Genomic DNA, 20487 nt, shown 5'->3' with positions numbered 1-20487 from the left:
TGTCTTTTAGGGCCAGGAACAAGACAAGGATGTCTAGTTTCATCACTTCTATTTAACACTATACTGGAGGTTCTTGCCAGGGCACTTGGGCAAGATGAAGAGAAGATATGAAATGAGATGAAAAGAAAACCATACCTATACTGGAAAGGAAGAACTAAACTATATTTGCAAATGACACAATTTTATATAGAGAGAATCCTAAGGAATCTACTTTCACACATGCAAAAAACTGAGTTAACAAATGATTTCAGCAAGGCTGCAGGCTACATGGTCTATATACAAAACCAGTTTATTTCTATATTTAAGCAATGCATAGTCCTAAAATGAAATTAAGAAGACAAGTCCACTTACAGTATGACCAAAAATATTAAAAAACTTAAGAATATATTTAACAAAAAGTAGTACAAGATTTGCACATTGAAAACTACAAAACACTGCTGAAGAAAATCAATGAAAATGTAAATAAATGGAAAGATAACTTGTGTTCATGCTTTTGAACATGGATTATTATTAAATGGCAACACTCCGCAAAATAATCTATACATTTAATGCAATCCCTATCTTGCTTTTTTTGAAGAGAGGACAAACTGATTCTAATGCTCATATGGAAACGTAAGGGACCTAGAACAGCCAAAACAGTCTTGAAAAAAACAAAGCTGCAAGACACAGATTTCCTGACTTCAAAGTTTATTATAAATTTTTAGTATTCAAGACAGTGTGGTATTAACATAAGAACAGACAAAAATCAATGGACTACAACTGAAACTCCAAAAATAAACACTTGTATTTGTGGTCAACTGATTTTTCACAAGGGACCCAGAAACAATTCGTGAGGAAAGAATAGTTTTTTCAACAAATGGGGCTGAGACAACTGGAGGTCCATACAGAAAAGAACCAAGTTAGAACGCTACCTCAAACCGTATGTAAATATTAACTCAAAATATATCAGACACCTAAATGTGAGACCTAAACTATAAAACTCTTGGAAGAAAATGGAAGAATAAAAATCTTCGTGACTTTAAATTAGGCTGTTATTTCTTAGCTATGACACCAAAAGTATATGTGATTAAAAAGAAGATAAACAAAACTAGACTTAATAAAAATTTAAGAAATTTGTGCTTCAAATTAATCAAGAAAGTGAAAGAACAGTATGATACACTTGCAAATCACAGATCTATAAGAGACTTTATTTAGAAAATAGAAAGAACTCAACAATTGAATGATAAAACCAAAACCCAAATTGCAGAACAGGCAAAAGACTTGGACAGTTCTTGAACAAAGATACACAGATAAATGACCACATGAATAATTATTACTTATTACAGAAATGCAAATCAAAACCACAATAAGATACCACTTTATATTTAGCAGGATGGCTGAAATTAAAAAAAGATAATGACAAGCAATGACAATGATGTGGAGAAAATGGAACGCTCACATACTGCCAGGGGACTGCAAAATGGTACATCTGCTTTGAACGCTTCCTCACATGACCCAGCAATTTCACTCCTGAGTATATACCCAAGAGAAATGAAAACATTTCCACACAAAAACATATATACAAATGCTTATGGTATCATTATTCACAACAGTCAAAAAATGGAAACAATCCAGAATATGTATCTATTCAGTGAAAAAGGAATGAAGTACTGATTATACTACAGAATGTATATCCTTTTAATATTAAGCTAATTAAAAGAAGCCAATTATAAAAGATCAAATTATATGATTCCATTCACATGAATGGTCCAGAATAGGCAAACCTATGAAGATAGAAAGTACATTAATAGTTGCCTAGGACTAGGTTGGGGAAGGCTGGGGAAGATACTAGGAAAAATGGGTACAGGGTACCTTTTTTGGAGTGATGAAAATGTGCTAAAACTAGACAGCAATCATGGTTGCCAAACACCATGATATACTAAAAAAACAATGAACTGCACATTTGTTATAAAGGTTAATTTTATGGTACGTGAACTATATAAAGCTATTCTAAGATGTGAGAAGACATGATTAATATGAAACAACTGGAAGTCTGAATACTGGCTATTGCTAATATTAGAGAATTATTGTTAATTGTAATTTGGTGTGATAGTGGTATTACGGTTTTGTTTAGAAGGAAAAACACTCCTTATCTTTTAGAGAAACATACTGAAATACGTATAGACAAAATGATATGGTGTCCAGGGTTTGCTTCAAATATGAGGAGAGTCAGTTCAGTTCAGTCGCTCAGTCATGTCTGACTCTTTGCGACCCCATGAATCGCAGCAGGCCAGGCCTCCCTGTCCATCACCAACTCCCACAGTTTACTCAAACTCATGTCGAGTTGGTGATGCCATCCAGCCATCTCATCCTGTCAAGGAGAGTAGGCAGCCACATAAAAGAAACATGATGGCCAGTGCCAGGGCTGAGTATGCAACACAGTATTCAATACATTACATTGTCCATTTTTGTGTATGTTTGAAATTTTCTATAATTAAATGCTAATAATATAGCAGGCATTTATTAGACCACATAGGTCAGCTCACTTGAGTAACCTTAATGCCGCCAACAATGCAAACATTCCACAATGGCTTAATATAAAAAATAATCTTAATATTAACTTTAAAATTCCATGATTCTTCTTTTGATTCTTGAAACATAATTCAGAGTCATTATAGAATACAGTAAGTTAATACCTTAATTTCTAAGATTTTTGATGAACATTGGGGTGCACGTGTCTCTTTCAGATCTGGTTTCCTCGGTGTGTATGCCCAGAAGTGGGATTGCAGGGTCATATGGCAGTTCTATTTCCAGTTTTTTAAGAAATCTCCACACTGTTCTCCATAGTGGAATTTCTAAGATTTTTGCTGTTGCAATTTAAGTTCTTATGCAAAAAAGAGAGGCAATTTCCCCACAGCTGCTTCACAGAACAGGTCTATCAAGATTCTCCAGTCTAGGGACACTATCGTTCTCAGCATTCCATTTGACTAAGTAACACAGGATAAGTTGCTCCCCTGTACCTGTTGAAGCAGTCAAGAACTAGCAAGTGAGGGTAGTGTCGGCAAACATTTTCTGTAAAAGACCAGATAGCAAACATTTTTGGTTTTGCAATCACATGGTGGCCTGCTGCACCTTTCCAGCTCTGCTACTGTAATGTGAAAGCAGCCATAGATAACATGTAAATACATAGCTGTGGCTGTTTCCAATAAAACTTTATTTATAAACACAAGTGGCGGGCCAGATTTGGCTCATGGACAGTATCTGCCAATCCCTATGCTAGGGTTATTAACTCCTGGAAGAGAATTAAAAAGAGAAAAGTACAGTTTGGAACATACACTGATAACAAAAAACCATGACGTTGAGAATATACACTTACACATGAGGTATGTAGTACTTACAGGAGTTTGGATCATCATGGCTCGCTGATCTCTCATCGTTCTCACAATATCTAGTGGATAAACTGGCTGATTGCATTCAATGAGACACATGGCTGTTTCCATAGTAATAAGAACCCCAGTTCTTCCAATCCCAGCACTAAAAAGGACAAATATGGGGCAAAGTCTTACTGATACTGTTCTACTAAACTTCTTATGCCTTTTGTGCAGAAACTTACAGAACTGAATCATACTACAGTAGAAGAACAACTTGATTTTAATATTTTATATTAACAAAAGAGACAAGGCAACTGGAAACTACTTTGAAAACAACAAAAAAATTTCACTTAATACAGATTAAATGGTTTGTAACCATCCCTCCCCCACTGTTAGTTGCAAATATACAATTTTAAAAGTGTTACATTTCAGTTTATAAAATCTGAACAAGGTATAGAAGATTAGTGACGTAACAGCTTTAAAATGCAAAGTAAGAGAATTACAATAATAAATCATTAACAAAAGCAAAAAAGATAACTAAAACACTCAAAAAAATAGCTTTTAAAGCCAAATTTAATTTTCATTGAACTATACCACTGAGGTAGTTAAGAACAACCTTGGGGAGCATTCTGTAGCTATTAAGAACTAAGGATACGCAACAGCCAAATGTGCCCACCATTCCTGTCACTGCCTCTCAAATACCTGGTCTACAATCTGTTTTGATGGATGTGAAAGTCTGCTCTTAAAAAGTGCTGGAAAGTATAAGGATAAAGAGATACCTTAATACATCCTCTGAATCAAATCACTTAATAACAGAAGTAACAAGGAGAAGGAGAAAATAATTCCTGGCTCCTAATCTCTGGGTCTATGGCAGTGAGGCTGGAGTCACTGATTTCAGTCCCTTGAGGGCAGATGGGTGCCTGAATCTGAAAGGAAGGAGGGTGTCCGCTACTGCTCATTTGGAGCTCCTGGAAGTGGCACATCCTGAGGTAGTATTGGGTGCAGTCATCACCAACTCGATGGACATGAGTTTGGGTAAGCTCCGGGAGTTGGTGATGGACAGGGAAGCCTTGTGTGCTGCAGCCCATGGGATTGGAAAGAGTCGGACATGACTGGGCAACTGAACTGAACTGAACTGACTCCAAGGAGGTGAAATGCCAATCAAAGAAGGTCTTAGGAGGAGCCAGGATGGAGTACCTTGCTGAAGGGGGAAATCCAAACCTTAGGATGCAATCTAATTCTCACAATATTGTTATTTCATCAAATCTGTAATACCATTAATTTTAAGACATAACCCTATTTCAGAGATGTTTGACTATGAAACAGACAAACTTCTAAGAACTAGTATTATTTTTACTTTTAAATGGTAATAAAGTTTCTGCCAATTGTATGTTAAGTCATACTCTTTGCTTTCTACCTGCAGAACACAGCTTTGAGTTCTAATTACCAGAGTGACAATCACAACTTAAGGGCAAAATATAGTACGTATTACCTTTTAAAAATGACCTATTTAGTCAGTTAGTCACCCAGTAGTGTCCAACTCTTTACAACTCCACGGGGGTCAGAGCCTGCCAGGCTCCTCTCTCCATGGTGATTCCTAGACAGGAATACTGCACTGGTTGCCATTCCCTTCTGGGCTTCACTGCTGGCTCAGACAGAACCTAGTCAGTTACTCAACCATAAAAGACAGAAAATAAAATACCTGCAATGAACAACTATAGGTTCTTCCTTGCCAGCCCTCTTATTTCGTACATGGCAAACAAAATCCAGAAAGTCACTTGAATCGTCAGGGACTCCATGGTCAGGCCAGGCTATATACTGGATCTGAGTGAGTGGACGACTCTCATTTTTCTACATATAAATGAAAGATAATGCAACTGACTTAGAAATAATTCTTAAAATATACGTAAACATTCATGTCATTTTAATTTTAGAAGCAAAAGAAACTACTTTCATTATGCCCCAAAAGTAATGTATAGATTCAATAAAACTCAAAAGTTTAAGGAAAAGGGAAGAAACTGCTTTATAGAAACAGCTGTATCCATTTAAGTATCAGTCACCTGGATTATCACTCTTCTTGTAACTAAATTTCTATATTTGTATTTTTAGGATGATAATCAAGTAAACCGACAAAAACAGATTAAGATTCCAGAGAAAAGTTTAAAACAAAATTAAAGAACTGTTAGGTGAGCAAAAAAGGTTAAAAAAAATTTTTTTTATGAACAAAGTTGGGCTAATCCTGATAAGCACAAATGAAATGATGGACATCAAGAAAATAAAATCTCAGAGTAAATGCAGGTTAAAAACTGGAGACCATAAAACACAAAATCAAATCAGGATTTAATTCTTCTTTGGGAACCAACTTCTCCATTGGTATAATGGAGAAAGTAAGGTATTGAATGTATACATCTTAGTCCAAATCTCAATTTCCCCAGTTAAGACAGTATTTCATGGTCTCATTTTCTTCAAATGAAAAATGAAACAACATCTACACCTAAACGGGACAGTCTAACATTAAACGGATTCATTGCAAGGACCTGCAAATCACGCAATCACAGCTGTTTGGAATCATATACTCATAGTCAGATTCCAACAATGTGAAATCTGGTTACTGTCATTTACATTGGGTGAAGTTCCAAAGAACATGAAAGTAAAGGTACTGAAGAAACAAGAATTCCCAGAGATACCTCAGTTCAATCTGGTAACTAATGTTAGATGGTTGAAGGCATCTAACAGCACAGACATTACTTTGCCAACAAAGGTCCGTCTAATCAATTGAGGTTATGGTTTTTCCAGTGGTCATGTATGGATGTGAGAGTTGGACTGTGAAGAAAGCTGAGTGTCGAAAAACTGATGCTTTTGAACTATGGTGTTGGAGAAGACTCTTGAGAGTCCCTTGGACTGCAAGGAGATCCAACCAGTCCATCCTAAAGGAGATCAGTCCTGGCTATTCATTGGAAGGACTGATGCTGAAGCTGAAACTCCAATACTTTGGCCACCTCATGCAAAGAGTTGACTCATTGGAAAAGACCCTGATGCTGGGAGGGATTGGGGGCAGGAGGAGAAGGAGACGACAGAGGATGAGATGGCTGGATGGCATCACCGACTCGATGCACATGGGTTTGAGTAAACTTCGGGAGTTGGTGATGGACAGGGAGGCCTGGTGTGCTGTGATTCATGGGATCGCAAAGAGTCGGAGACGACTGAGCGACTGAACTGAACTGAACTGAATATACAATACTTTTGACTATTATTGTTAACAAAAGAACTTAATGGTACCAGTAATCTACAAGAAGGGTAACTAAAACCATATTTTATTAAGTTTGGGGGTAGTGTTTACCTGTTTATCCATCTATTCATCTATGTACGTATGTATTTATGGCAGCAAATTAATTTTCCCAATTATATTTGGCTCAAACCTTAGAAACCAATTTGTGTCACAGCATAGTTCTGAGGTACTCAGGACTGCAAAAAAAAGCCACTATAACATATAAAACTGCTACAGATAATCCATAGGTGGAGAACAACGGGATATACATATTACCTGATGTGACCACTGACCATACACAGGCTCATCTTTCATGTCTATTTAGGAAAATGAAAAAAACAGCTTCTTGGCCTGCTTTGTTATATACGACCGTGAGTTACATACCACACATGCCCAAACCCAAAACCCACTCTGATAGTGTCTCTACCCCATAAGGTTGGAAACTGTTTTCTTGTCACTTCAGCTTTACTCAGTGCCAGATGCCTGTAGTATAATCAGCACCACTTCCAGCTCCTTTCCTTTCTGCTCAGCAAGGTCCCATCTCACTGGATTCTCCCTGTCACTCTCAGGGAGGGGGTGTGTTAGGAGTGGTGTGTGAGTGGGGTTGGGGGGATGTGGTCTCATCTCCGAGGGCTTCACCGTGGATGCCTGTGATGATGGCTCTTCTCCAGCAATCACTCCTTTCTTCCTACAGCCCCTGTGCCCCAAGATGGCTGGTGTAGGCGCTGGCAGTCTGATAAGACAAGCAGATTCTGCCTCCACATACATCTTCCAGTTGGGTTACTGAGCTGGCATTTATTCATCAGTTTGCACTTCTGGCTTTAATCTGGAAGCCAAATGGAGGGACTCAGGGAGCAGGTAAGGAAAACTAACAATTTAAGAGCTGTAATCACACCCACTCCAGTATCCTTGTCTGGGAAATCCCATGGACAGAGGAGCCTGTCAGGCTACAGGCCATGGGGTCACAGAAGAGTTGAACATGACTTACTGACTAAACAACAGCAGCAATCTGTCTGATGTTACAGTGTCCTGCCTACAATCTTTCCCTCTTAAATAATGAGGAGATGGTGAAATTGGTCTTCTCCACTCATTTCATGTTCAGTCACTCAGTTGTGTCCAACTCTTTGTGACCCCATGAACTGTAGCACGACAGGTTTCCTCATCCTTCACTAAGTCCCGGGTCTTGCTCAAACTCATGTCCATTGATTCAGTGATCCATCCAATGATCTAGTCCTCTGTCGTCCCCTTCTCCACCTGCCTTCAATCGTTCTCAGCATCAGGGTTTTTTCCAATGAGTTGGCTCTTTGTATCAGGTGACCAAAGTATTGGAGCTTCAGCTTCAGCATCAGTCCTTCCAATGAATATTCAGGATGGATTTCCTTTAGGATTGACTGGTTGGATCTCCTTGCTGTTCAAGGGACTCTCAAGAGTCTTCTCCAACACCACAGTTCAGAAACATCAAGTCTTTGGCCCTCAGCATTCTTTATGGTCCAACTCTCACATCCATACATGACTACTGGAAAAATCATAACTTTGACTATACAGACCTTTGTCGGCTAAGTAATGTCTCAGCTTTTTAATACGCTGTTTAGGTCTGTCATAGGTTTTCTTCCAAGGAGTAAGCATCTTTTAATTTTGTGGCTGCAATCACCATCTGCAGTGATTTTGGAGCCCAAGAAAAGTTTGCCACTGTTTCCACCGTTTCCCCATCTATCTGCCATGAAGTGGTGGGACCAGATGCCATGATCTTAGTTTTTTGAATGTTGAGTTTTAAGCCAGCTTTTTCACTCTCCTCTCTCACCTTCATCAAGAGGCTCTATAGTTCCTCTTCACGTTCTGCCATAAGGGTGGTGTCATCTGCATATCTGAGGTTACTGATATTTCTCTTGGCAATCTTGATTTCAGCTTGTGCTTCATTTAGCCTGGCAATTCACATGAGATACTCTGCATATAAGTTAAATAAGCAGGGAGACAATTCATAGCATTGACGTACTCCTTTTCCAATTTTGAACCAGTCCGTTGTTCCATGTTTGGTCTTAACTGTTGCTTCTTGACCTGCATACAGGTTTCTCAAGAGGCAGGTAAGGTGGTCTGGTATTCCCATCTCTTGAAGAACTTCCACAGTCTGTTGTGATCCACACAGTCAAAGGTTTTAGGATAGTCAATGAAGCAGAAGTAGATGTTCTTCTGGAATTCTTTTTATAAAGAATTAAAAAGCAAAAAAATTGCTTTTTACACGATCCAACAGATGTGGGCAATTTGATCTCTGGTTCCTCTGCCTTTTCTAAATCCAACTTGAACATCTGGCAGTTCTCAGTTCACATACTGCTAAAGCTAGCTTGGAGAATTTTGAGCATTACTTTGCTAACATGTGAAATGAGTTCAACTGTGTGGCACTATGAACCTTCTTTGGCATTGCCCTTCTTTAGAACTAGGATGAAAACTGACCTTTTCCAGTCCTATGACCACTGCTGAGTTTTCTAAATTTGCTGGCATACTGAGTGCAGCACTTTAACAGCATTATCTTTTAGGATTTGAAACAACTCAGCTGGATTTCCATCACCACCATTAGCTTTGTTCATAGTGATGCTTCCTAATGCCCACTTGATTTCACATTCCAAGATGTCCGGCTCTAGGTGAGTGATCACACCATCGTGGTTATCTGGGTCATTAAGGTCTTTTTTATATAGTTCTTCTGTTTATTCTTGTCACCTCTTCTTATCTTCTGCTTCTGTTAGGTCCATACCGTTTCTGTCCTGTACTGTGCCCATCTTTGAAATGTTCCCCTGGTATCTATAATTTTCTTAAAGTGATCTCTACTCTTTCCCATTCTATTGTTTTCCTCTATTTCTAGGCATTGTTCACTTAGGAAAACTTTCTTATCTCTCCTTAGCATTCTTTGGAACTCTGCATTCAAATGAGTATATCTTTCCTTTTCTCCTGGACTCCTCTTTTCTCAGCTATCTGTGAGGCCTCCTCAGAGCACCACTTGCCTGTTTGCATTTCTTCTTCCTGGGGACGGTTTGGATCACCACCTCCTGTACAATGTGACAAAACTCGGTCCATCGTTCTTCAGTAAGTCTGTAAGATCTAGTCCCTTGAATCTATTTGTCACTTCCACTGTATAATCATAAGGGATTTGATTTAGGTCACACTTGAATGGTCCAGTCGTTTCCCTACTTTCTTCAATTTAAGTCTGAAATTTGCAATAAGGTGTTCACGATCTGAGCCACAGTGAGCTTCCAGTCTTGTTTTTGCTGACTGTATACAGCTTCTCCATCTTTGACTGCAAAGAATATAATCAATATGATTCTGGTATTGACCATCTGGTGATCTCTTGTGTTGTTGGGAAGAGGGTGTTTGCTATGACCAGTGCATTCCCTTGGCAAAACTCTGTTAACATTTTCCCTGGTTCATCTTTTACTCCAAAGCCAAACTTGCCTGTTACTCAAGGTATCTCTTGACTTCCTAGTTTTGCGGTCCAATCCCCTATGATGAAAAGACACCTTTTTTTCTGGTGTTAGTTTTACAAAGTCTTGTAAGTCTTCATAGAACCATTCTACCTCAGCTTCCTGGCATTAGTGGTTGGAGCAGAGACTTGGATTACTGTGATGGTTTGCCAAAATGAATGGTTTGCCCTGGAAATGAACAGAGATCATTCTGTCGCTTTCAAGACCGCACCCAAGTACTGCATTTTGGACTCTTGTTGACTATGAGAGCGACTCCATTTCTTCTAAGGGATTCTTCCCCATGGTATAATGGTCATCTAAATTTAATTCATCCATTCTGGTCCATTTTAGTTCACTGATTCCTAAGATGTCAGTGTTCACTCTTGTCATCTCTAGTTTGACCACTTTGTCCACTTTCAATTTATCTTGATTCATGGACCTAACATTCCAGCTTTCCATGCAGTATTGTTCTTTATAGCATCGGACTTTACCTTCACCACCAGACACATCCACAACTGGGTGTTTTTATCACTTTGGCTCAGCCTCTTCATTCCTTCTGGAGCTATTTCTCCACTCTTCTCTAGTAGCATATTGGGCACCTACTGACCTGGCGAGTTCATCTTTCAGTGTCATACCTTTTTGCCTTTTCATACTGTTCACGGAGTTCTTAAGGCAAGAATGCTCATTAAAAAGGGGAATAATCTAACAGCTGTCCATTGTTATTTCCATTGGAGATGTACTCTAATACCTTACTGATATTACTTGGAGGAAGAAATGTATAATCAACACCCTGGTATGATTTTTATGAATTGGGAAAATATTAATAGTAATAAGTATTATTTACTCAATTATTTTTTCACTCATCATTCATACTTAGCTACAGAAATTGGAAATATTACAGTAAGAGAAGCTATTTCATAAGATCCCAGCATATCCTAATGAAGCAAATAGTTGAACAATTTTTTGTATTTTCTGATAACTAGGATTCAAGATTAAAAACATTTTCATCTTTCAAAGCCTTTACCTTGAACATAACAGCTCTAAGCAGTAGGCCCCCCCGTTTCCATACCTCCTGGTTGAAAAGTGTCATCTTCCTGAAGACATATGCAGTGTTCCCCTCTTCTGAGTGGCAGGTGACTTGGTAGCAGCCGTAGGATGAACTTCCTGTGGGTTCTGGCCAATATTGGTGACACTTAACCTGGTATCAATAAATTGTAGAAACAGACATAATTTAGGTTCTCCAATTTTTTAAATATTTTAAGAACTTTCAAGCTTAAAGAAATGTGACAAAAATAATTTAATGAATTCCCATATACCCTTCAAATGCACTCATCTCACACACTAGTAAAGTAATGCTCAAAATTCTCCAAGCCAGGCTTCAACAATACATGAACCGTGAACTTCCAGATGTTCAAGCTGGATTTAGAAAAGGCAGAAGAACCAGAGATCAAATTGCCAACATTTGTTGGATCATCAAAAAAGCAAGGCAGTTCCAGAAAAACACCTATTTCTGCTTTATTGACTATACCAAAGCCGTTGACTGTGTGGATCACAATAAACTGGAAAATTCTGAAAGAGATGGGAATACCAGACCACCTGACCTGCCTCTTGAGAAATCTGTATGCAGGTCAGGAAGCAATAGTTAGAACTGAACATGGAACAACAGACTGGTTCCAAATAGGAAAAGGAGTACGTCAAGGCTGTATATGGTCACCCTGCTTATTTAACTTATATGCAGAGTACATCATGAGAAACGCTGGGCTGGAGGAAGCACAAGCTGGAATCAAGACTGCCAGGAGAAATATCAATAACCTCAGATATGCAGATGACACCACCCTTATGGCAGAAAGTGAAGAGGAACTAAAGAGCCTCTTGATGAAAGTGAAAGAGGAGAGTGAAAAAGTTGGCTTAAAGCTCAACATTCAGAAAACTAAAATCATGGCATCTGGTCCCATCACTTCATGGCAAATAGATGGGGAGACAGTGGCTGACTTTATTTTTCTGGGCTCCAAAATCACTGCAGATGGTGACTGCAGTCATGAAATTAAAAGACGCTTACTCTTTGGAAAGAAAGTTATGACCAACCTAGATAGCATATTAAAAAGCAGAGACATTACTTTGCCAACAAAGGTCCATCTAGTCAAGGCTATGGTTTTTTCAGTAGTCATGTATGGATGTAAGAGTTGGACTATAAAAAAAGCTTAGCGCTGAAGAATTGATGCTTTTGAACTGCGGTGTTGGAGAAGACTCTTGAGAGTCCCTTGGACTGCAAGGAGATCCAACCTGTCAATCCTAAAGGAAATCAGTCCGGAATATTCATTGGAAGGACTGATGTTGAAGCCGAAACTCCAATACTTTGTCCACGTAATGCAAAGAGCTGACTCATTTGAAAAGACCCTGATGCTGGGAAAGATTGAAAGTGGGAGGAGAAGGGAACGACAGAGGATGAGATGGTTGGATGGCATCACTGACTCCATGGACATGAGTTTGAGTAATCTCCGCAAGTTGGTGATGGACAGGGAAGCCTGGCGTGCTGCAGTCTATGGGGTCACAAAAAGTCAGACATGTCTGAGCGACTGAACTGAACTGAACATATACCCTTCACAGAGATCTGCCAACAAGCAACACTTTTTTTTGTCATTTCTTCTCTTTGTAATGAGAGTCTGTTGGATATATTTCGAAACTGCAAATATAACTGCAAATATCTTGTTTACAACAAGCGTCCACCCAGTGTTTTATCATTCATCATTAATTCTTGCCTGAACTAATTATTACTATGAGGGTGGCAAAATGGTATACTAATCTCGATATTTCTTAGATTTAATAGTAAGAAAGACTCTTCAACTAAAATGGGAAATGCAATCCATTTACTTTCATAAATTAGGATTAAAAAAAAAGATTTAATGACATACAATTCTGTTACCTTCTATTCAGCTATTTAAAACACACTAGTCTATCATTTTTAGAATATCCACAGAGCTGTGTAACCACCACCGCAGTCACTTTTAGAATACATTCATCATTCCCAGAGGAAGACCACATCCGTTAGTGACGACCATGCAGCTCCTCTAACCCGCCCTTCTCTCTCCACCCCAGACCTGGGCAACCACTGTTCTGCTTTCTGTCCCCTGTGGCCTATCTTGGATGCCACATATAACTGAGTCATAAAATACGTTGTGTTTGGTGACTGGCTTCGTTTACTTAGAATAATGTTTTCTTAGGTTTACCCATGTTGCAGCATGTATCATTTTTTCATACCTTCTTATTGCCAAATAATATTCAACTGTATGACTACACTATATTTTATCTGGTACATCTCGCTTCTTTCTCCCTATGGCCTACTAAGAACAACGCTGCTGAGAATATCTGTGCACCAGTTTTTGTGTGGACATGTATTAATTCTCTTGGGTATTTCTACAGGTGAAACTGCTGAGCTGCAGTCACACTGTGTTTAGCCTCTTGAAGAACTGATATGGTGTCTTCAAGATAGCTGAAGTGAAGTGAGGTCGCTCAAGTCGTGTCTGACTCTTTGCGACCCTATGGACTGTAGCCTACCAGGATCCTCTGTCCATGGGATTTTCCAAGAAAGAGTACTGGAGTGGGTTGCCATTTCACCAAATCCACTAGCAAGACAGTAGGTTTCACTGTCTCCACATCATTACCAACACTGATTATTTTCTGTCGTATTTACTTTAGCTATCCAACTAGCTATGAAGTAGTATCTCATTGTAGCTTTCGTTTGCATTTCCTTGGCGACCAATGATGCTGAGTATCTTTTCATGATCTTATTGGTCATTTGAATGTCTTCTTTGGAGAATCATCTATTCAGATCCTTTGGCCATTTTTAAATGGGATATTGTTATCTTATGGCTAAGTTGTATGAATTCTTCACACATTGTAAATACAAATCACTTATTCAAATATATATTAGTCCATTTAAATAATAATAATAATAATGGCTAACATCATATTTCTTTTAACACATTAAGTGTTAGTTGTAGTTTTAAGCCATGAACCATGATGATTAAAAGCCATTTAACCACGGTGATTTTAATCATGACACCGTAAGAAAGGAAGTTTAAAGGTTACAAAAGAGATTAAATCAATATGAATATTTTAACTATAGATGTAACGTAATTTGAAAAATGTCTGAGCAATGTGCAAGATTCAAGTATGACTTACTCTGCCACGTTCAACCTGTGTGGTCAACATCACAACCATGGAGGAGCCTTGTTCCCAAGTCATCTGCCAAAAATCTGTACAAGTGTGTGGTAATGGCCCTTGACAAGCAATGTACTGATTTATAATTCTAGAAGAAGGAATTTCCATCTAAAAAGAAAAAGACACAAAACCCAAATTGTTTTGCATTATTACTTTTTCCTAGGATCAAATATAGGAAAATCATCTACTAAATGATAACTGAATGCAATTAATCTCAATAAATTGCAAAGTCAGTAATACAAATCTCTATCAACTATTTTATTTGAAGAAGTTTCTTGGCAATGTGCAGTAGCTATATATATTTATCTTTCAATTAGTGGAAACAGAAATTTAAATATTTTCCAAAGCACTCTTATGGAATTAAAAGCATCTATACAGAGAATCCTGTTTCATAGGCAGAGACTTGGTATAGAAATAAAGAATATTTCTCTCTACACAGGAAACAAACTACTATATATAAAAATAAACAACAAGGTTCTACTATAAAGCACAGGGAATATATTTGATATCTTATAAGTTATAACAGAAAAGAAAAAAAAAAAGTCTCTAAACAGCTTATTAGTAATTTTGTGAGGAGCAAAAATTCTGCCATTTGCTTTAGTTTAGATTTTTCATATTATATATGTGCTTATATATTATGTAATATGCATATAATTATATATAATATATATATAGCATGAAGAGATTGGCAAGTATTTTAAATTCATTATTTTCAGAAGTAAGACTGTAACTATTTGGGGAAGATAAACTATCATCCTATTATATTTTAAACACTAAATTCAAAAGGTGTGTGTGTTTACTTCTGGGCTTCCCAGGTGGCTCAGCTGGTAAAGAATCCACCTTCAATGTGGGAGACCTGGGTTCGATCCCTGGGTTGGGAAGATCCCTGGAGAAGGGAACGGCTACCCACTCCAGTCTTCAGGCCTGGAAAGTTTCTTGGACTGTATATAATCCATGGGGTCACAAAGAGTCAGACACGACTGAGTGACTTTAACTTTCACCTCAGTCACCATACTATTGTAACACTGTGAACAATAACAACAACAAGCACTTAAATGAATAATGTACTCAACTTTATTCACATAAAGGAAAGTAAAAATCAAACTGTAAGAAATTACCATTTTTTACCTATTAGATTGAAATATCAGAAATTTGATAATGCCATATACACATATGTAGCCTTTATCTGAAACCACGGGTTCAAATATGCATTGGAGTTCAGAATTTGGGGGATTTTTGAAAGGTTCTTCAGTGCACACACTATGTAATGTAATAAGTAATGTTTCCTGCAGGCTATAGGTCATTACTCTGTAATCAGTCACTATCAAAAAGTCTACAAATAATAAATGCTGGAGAGGGTGTAGAGAAAAGGGAACCGTCTTGCATGGTTGGTGGAAATGTAAATTGATACAGCCACTATGGAAGATGGTATGGAGATTCCTTAAAATTCTAGGAATAAAACCACCATGTGACCCAGCAATCCCACTCCTAGGCATACACCCTGAGGAAACCAAAACTGAAAAAGCCACATGTACCCCAACATTCACTGCAGCACTATTTACAACAGCCAGAACATGGACGCAACCTAGATGTCCATCGACAGACCAAAGGACAAAGAAGCTGCGGTACGCATACACAATGGAATATTACTCAGCCATAAAAAGGAACACATTGAAGTCAGTTCTAATGAGGTGGATGAAGCTACAGTCTATTATACAGAGTGAAAATGAGTCAGAGAGAAAGATAAACATCGTATACTAACACATATACAGGGACTCTAGAAAGATGGTACCGATGAATTTATTTCTGAAGAAACAGACATAGAGAACAGACTACGGACACGGGGAGTGGGGTAGAGAGGGTGAGATGTATGGAGACAGAAACATGGAAACTTACATTACCACATGGAAAATAGACAGCCAATGGGAACTTGCTGTGTGACTCACAGAACTGAAACAGGGGCCCTGTGTCAACCTAGAGGGGTGGGGTGGGGAGGGGGGTGGGAGGGAGGCTCAAGAGGGAAGGGACACAGGTATAATACGTACGGCTGATTCATGTTGAGGTGTGACAAAAAACAACAAAATTCTGTAAAGCAATTATCCTTCAATTAAGAAATAAATGAATTTTTTTTAAAAGTCCTCATCAGAGGTACAAAGTAAAGTTGATCCTCATTAATCATGGATTCTAGAATAAACCTCAAAGTTTAGATTGGCCCCTCTTATTCCAAACGACAAAGGTATAATTTTAAAAAAACAAACAAACTTACATTTATATAATTTGCATTGATATAGTCTTCATTACCCTTTAAAATGACCCGTGTAGCATCATCTGAAAAAATTTAAAAGAAAGAATATTTTAATAAAGTTATGTTAAGAAGATTAAACTTAACACACAAAGAGAATAGATACTTACAAGGCGAAATATCTCTGTATCTATTTTTGGAAATGTTCTGAGGTAATTTGGCACAACACATTGTCATTCCAGGCTTCTTCCGATACAGTTGCTAAAAAAATAAAGTACAAGACAAGTTCAGAAAGCCATCAAGAGTTTTTATTTTTTTTAGACTTGATTCTATGCTATCAAGAAATGGGTTTTTACCTTGGAATACCTCATCTATACAATGATGTACCTTTGGTTAGTGAAGTATTAAACCAGGTTTGCAAAGCTGAATTCTGCAAGGTTTCTAATATGAATTATAAACATTTTGAAAAACGGTAAAACATGAAAAAACAATTTTCCTTACAGAAAGAGTACCTGAAGTTTTAAATAGCAAATCTACAGGAAATATTTATTTCATTTATTTTATATTTGAAGGTACTCCTTTATTTATTTTTTAACATACATCCACTCTTTGTTAGATTTTTCTTCCCATTTAGGTAGCTTTCATTTAGAGGTGTTTAAAAGAAAAACTGATGTGCCCTAAATATTTTATAATCATTTATCTATAACATATACTCCAGAAACAGATATTAGTGATGCCTAACTACACTGACAAAAATTAGAGAAGGATTAAATATGACAAGGCCCAAAAACTATTCTTTAATTCAGGATTTTTAAGTCTATAATAGTCTATCTTCATCTGTAACCTTTAATAAAAACAGCTATTTAATTATAGAAAAAAATGTAGTTTGATGACATATACCTATAAAATCTCCTTATCTCCCTCTTTTAAACTGATATCTATTAGTGAAATCACAGCTAGTATTTGGGAAGTAATTTTTAAAACTTTACCTTTTACAGCTCTTTTTGCCAATATTTCTCAATAATATTAATACATTATAACTGATACTAGATTAGGCAGTTAAGAAGTTATGAAATTAATAAGAAAATATGGGCAAACACCTTTTCTATACCATGTTACTTACATCAAACTGTGTCAGTACTGTTCCAGTGATAAGGCCCTCAGCCAGCTGGATCATCGACTCTCTCAGGGAGTGGTCATCCTGATGGACGCTGTCGAGCGGGGCTTTCTCAGGAATGTACTGGAAGTCTGGCTCATTTTCTAGCTTTTCTTCCACTACATCATACACAGCTACAAAAACACAACCAATATGGAAACCTTAACGAATTGGCAAAAGGAATTTACCAGATATTATTTAATTTTGTGTCAGGAAAAAGTATTCGCATACTGTTCACTCATCAGATCTGAGTCTGGAGTCACTGTATATGGGCCAAGAGTATTGTGGAGTTGAAAAAGTACCTCTGGAGAAAAGAAGGGTTCTTGGCCATTATTGCTGAAAATGTCTGCAATTTGCAGAGACAGTAAGAAAAAGAGGAATGTCAAGAAGGTCTGCTCTGAATAGATCTGTCCTTAATCTGTGTAATCTTGGGCAACAGCACCAATAGAGACCTATCCACCACAAATGTAGACAGGAAGAGTTACACACAAAGTGAACAGAATGCTAAACTAAATATGTTCTATTGTTGTTTCTTGACATATTTATCAAACAACTTAGAGGACTAGATTTTTTTTTTTTACATTCTTTAATATATTTCATTATTTGGCTGCACAAGGTTTAGCGGAGGCACTTGGGATCTAGTTCCCTGACCAGGGATGGAAACCAGGCCCTCTTCTGCCTTGGGAGTGTGGAGTTCCAACCACTGGACCACTGGGAAGTCCCAGGAAACCAAATTTCAAAGGAGAATTCTAGGCCAGAATTCATACTCATGGGAGTAAGAGGAGCCAAACTCTAGGCTGTAACCCTTAGCCCACTCTCAGCCTGCCCTCCTCTTCTTTCCACCCTCAGCTCCACTCTGTAATGTAGGGGCCTATAAACATATCATGAACAACATCCTGGTCCACACAGAAGCTCAGTCTACACTCCTGTGGAAATTGCTTCTTATGATACCCTACTGGCCTATAACTTGTCACCAACCCTTGGGAGAAAGGACCTGGGAAAACTGGCCACAAAGACCCAGGAAGCGGACTCAGAGCTATTTGGTCAGAGAACTGAGTGCTGAAAAAAGTGGTATAGAAAGGAAGAGGAGGCCACAGGTGCTGGCTTGCATGCACCCTTGGTCCTGCAGAATCCTGACCCCCATGGGGGCAGCAGAGCTGAAAAAGAGCAGAACCTTCTAAAGGAGGGAGTCAAGCTCCTGCCTTTAAGAGGCTTTATTCCTGCTCAGACATAAATGCATTTTTGAGAAGAACAGATTTCTGAAATGAAGAATGCAAAGACAAAAAGACATAAATGCATTTTGTCTAAGAAGAAATAAGATTTAAAGGGGAAAAGACCAGGAAAAACAAGCTCGTATCTTCTGAAATTTTTAACTAACTAACTGATTGCAGCTGTGCTGGATCTTCATCGATGCATGTGGGCTCTCTCTGGCTGTGGTGCACAGGCTTCTCACTGCAGTGGCTTCTCCTGTTGCAGAGCATGAGCTGTAAGCTCTCAGGCTCCAGAGCGCAGGCTCAGTGGCTGTGGCACATGGGCTTAGTTGCTCTGCAGCTTGTGGAATCTTTTGGACCAGGATTCAACCCACAGCCCCTGCACTGGCAGGCAGATTCTTAACCACTGGACCACCAGGGAAGTCCTTTTCTGATATTTTTGACAAACATAATCTAAAATTTTGATTATACATTATTTTCTTAAAAAATGGACGTGACACCCGCACTGAAAGTGAATCCTGGTCCAGATTTTGATGATAAAACAGTATTAGAAAGATCTTTGCCAAAAGAAGTAGGTACCAGGTGGGTTCCTCTCCTAGTTTAAAGTATAAATGGGGTAACTTGGAATTGCAAAATGACCATGCCTTTTCCATTATATAGACTTTTGTTCATATTCTCTCTCTGTACTAGTCATGAATTTGCAAGCAGGTAATGAATATCTTGGTGAATAAATGTCTTCAACCATAATATGATGTTAATTCACTTGTCTCACTGGATGGCTGTAAACATTAAATGAGAAGATATAAAAGAGCCAGGCCTATGGAAAGCATTTTAAATTATTAGCTAATATGATTATTAACTTCTCCAGGATCTATTATCAAGAGAAAATTGAAAAAAAAAAAAAAAATCAGATTGAGAGACAACTCTTAGTACGAAAATTAAGTTGCTTTATGTGACAGAAAATGCCTAAAAATGAACCACCTAAATATCAGATCTAAATAAATGAGTTTCTTTAAAAGTAAAAAATGGTATGTTCTGTTGAAGTCTTCTAAATTTTCCTAGAAAGCTAATTCTAGACTGTGAATACAGGAAAAAAAAAAAAAACTACAGGCATACCTTGTTCTATTGCATTTCTTAGAGAACTACATTTTTTTTTTTTTTTTAAATTGAAGGTTTATGGCAATTCTGTGTTGAGCAAACCTATTGGTATCATTTTTCAAGCAACATTTGTTACTTTGTGTCTCATATATTTTAATTCTCCCAATAAATTTCAAACTTTTTGTTTTTATCATATATGTTATAGTGCTCTATGATCAATGATCTTTGATTTAGTATTTCAAAAAAGATTATGACTCCCTGAAGGTTCAGATGATGATAGCAATTTTTAGCAGTAAAGTATTTTTAAATTAACTTATGTACATTACACACTTAACAGACTACAGTATAGTATAAGTGAAACTTTCATATGTACTGAGAAATAGAAAAAATACGTGACTTGCTTTACTGCAATGTTTTCTTTACTGTGATATTTTATTTATTTACTGTGATATTTATTGTGATGGTCTAGAACTGAAACTGCAATATCTCCAA

General features: G+C 37.7%; 1 protein-coding gene across 2 annotated transcripts in view; it reads right to left on the bottom strand.

Annotated features, from left to right (window-relative positions):
- PTPN4 (protein tyrosine phosphatase non-receptor type 4) overlaps window positions 1–20487 on the bottom strand; it is a 185286-nt gene that overhangs the window by 11413 nt on the left and 153386 nt on the right. For both annotated transcript variants that reach the window (XM_061135467.1, XM_061135468.1), the window contains exons 20-26: window positions 17654–17820; window positions 16701–16791; window positions 16555–16616; window positions 14250–14396; window positions 11137–11265; window positions 5053–5201; window positions 3378–3513 (exon numbers count right to left, since the gene is read on the bottom strand). In XM_061135467.1, coding sequence (XP_060991450.1) covers window positions 3378–3513; window positions 5053–5201; window positions 11137–11265; window positions 14250–14396; window positions 16555–16616; window positions 16701–16791; window positions 17654–17820 — 881 coding nt within the window. The remainder of the gene's footprint in view (window positions 1–3377; window positions 3514–5052; window positions 5202–11136; window positions 11266–14249; window positions 14397–16554; window positions 16617–16700; window positions 16792–17653; window positions 17821–20487) is intronic.

Source organism: Dama dama, chromosome 33 (assembly GCF_033118175.1).
Source record: "Dama dama isolate Ldn47 chromosome 33, ASM3311817v1, whole genome shotgun sequence".
Lineage (NCBI taxonomy): Eukaryota > Metazoa > Chordata > Mammalia > Artiodactyla > Cervidae > Dama > Dama dama.
This window is presented reverse-complemented; position numbering and strand designations above follow the sequence as displayed.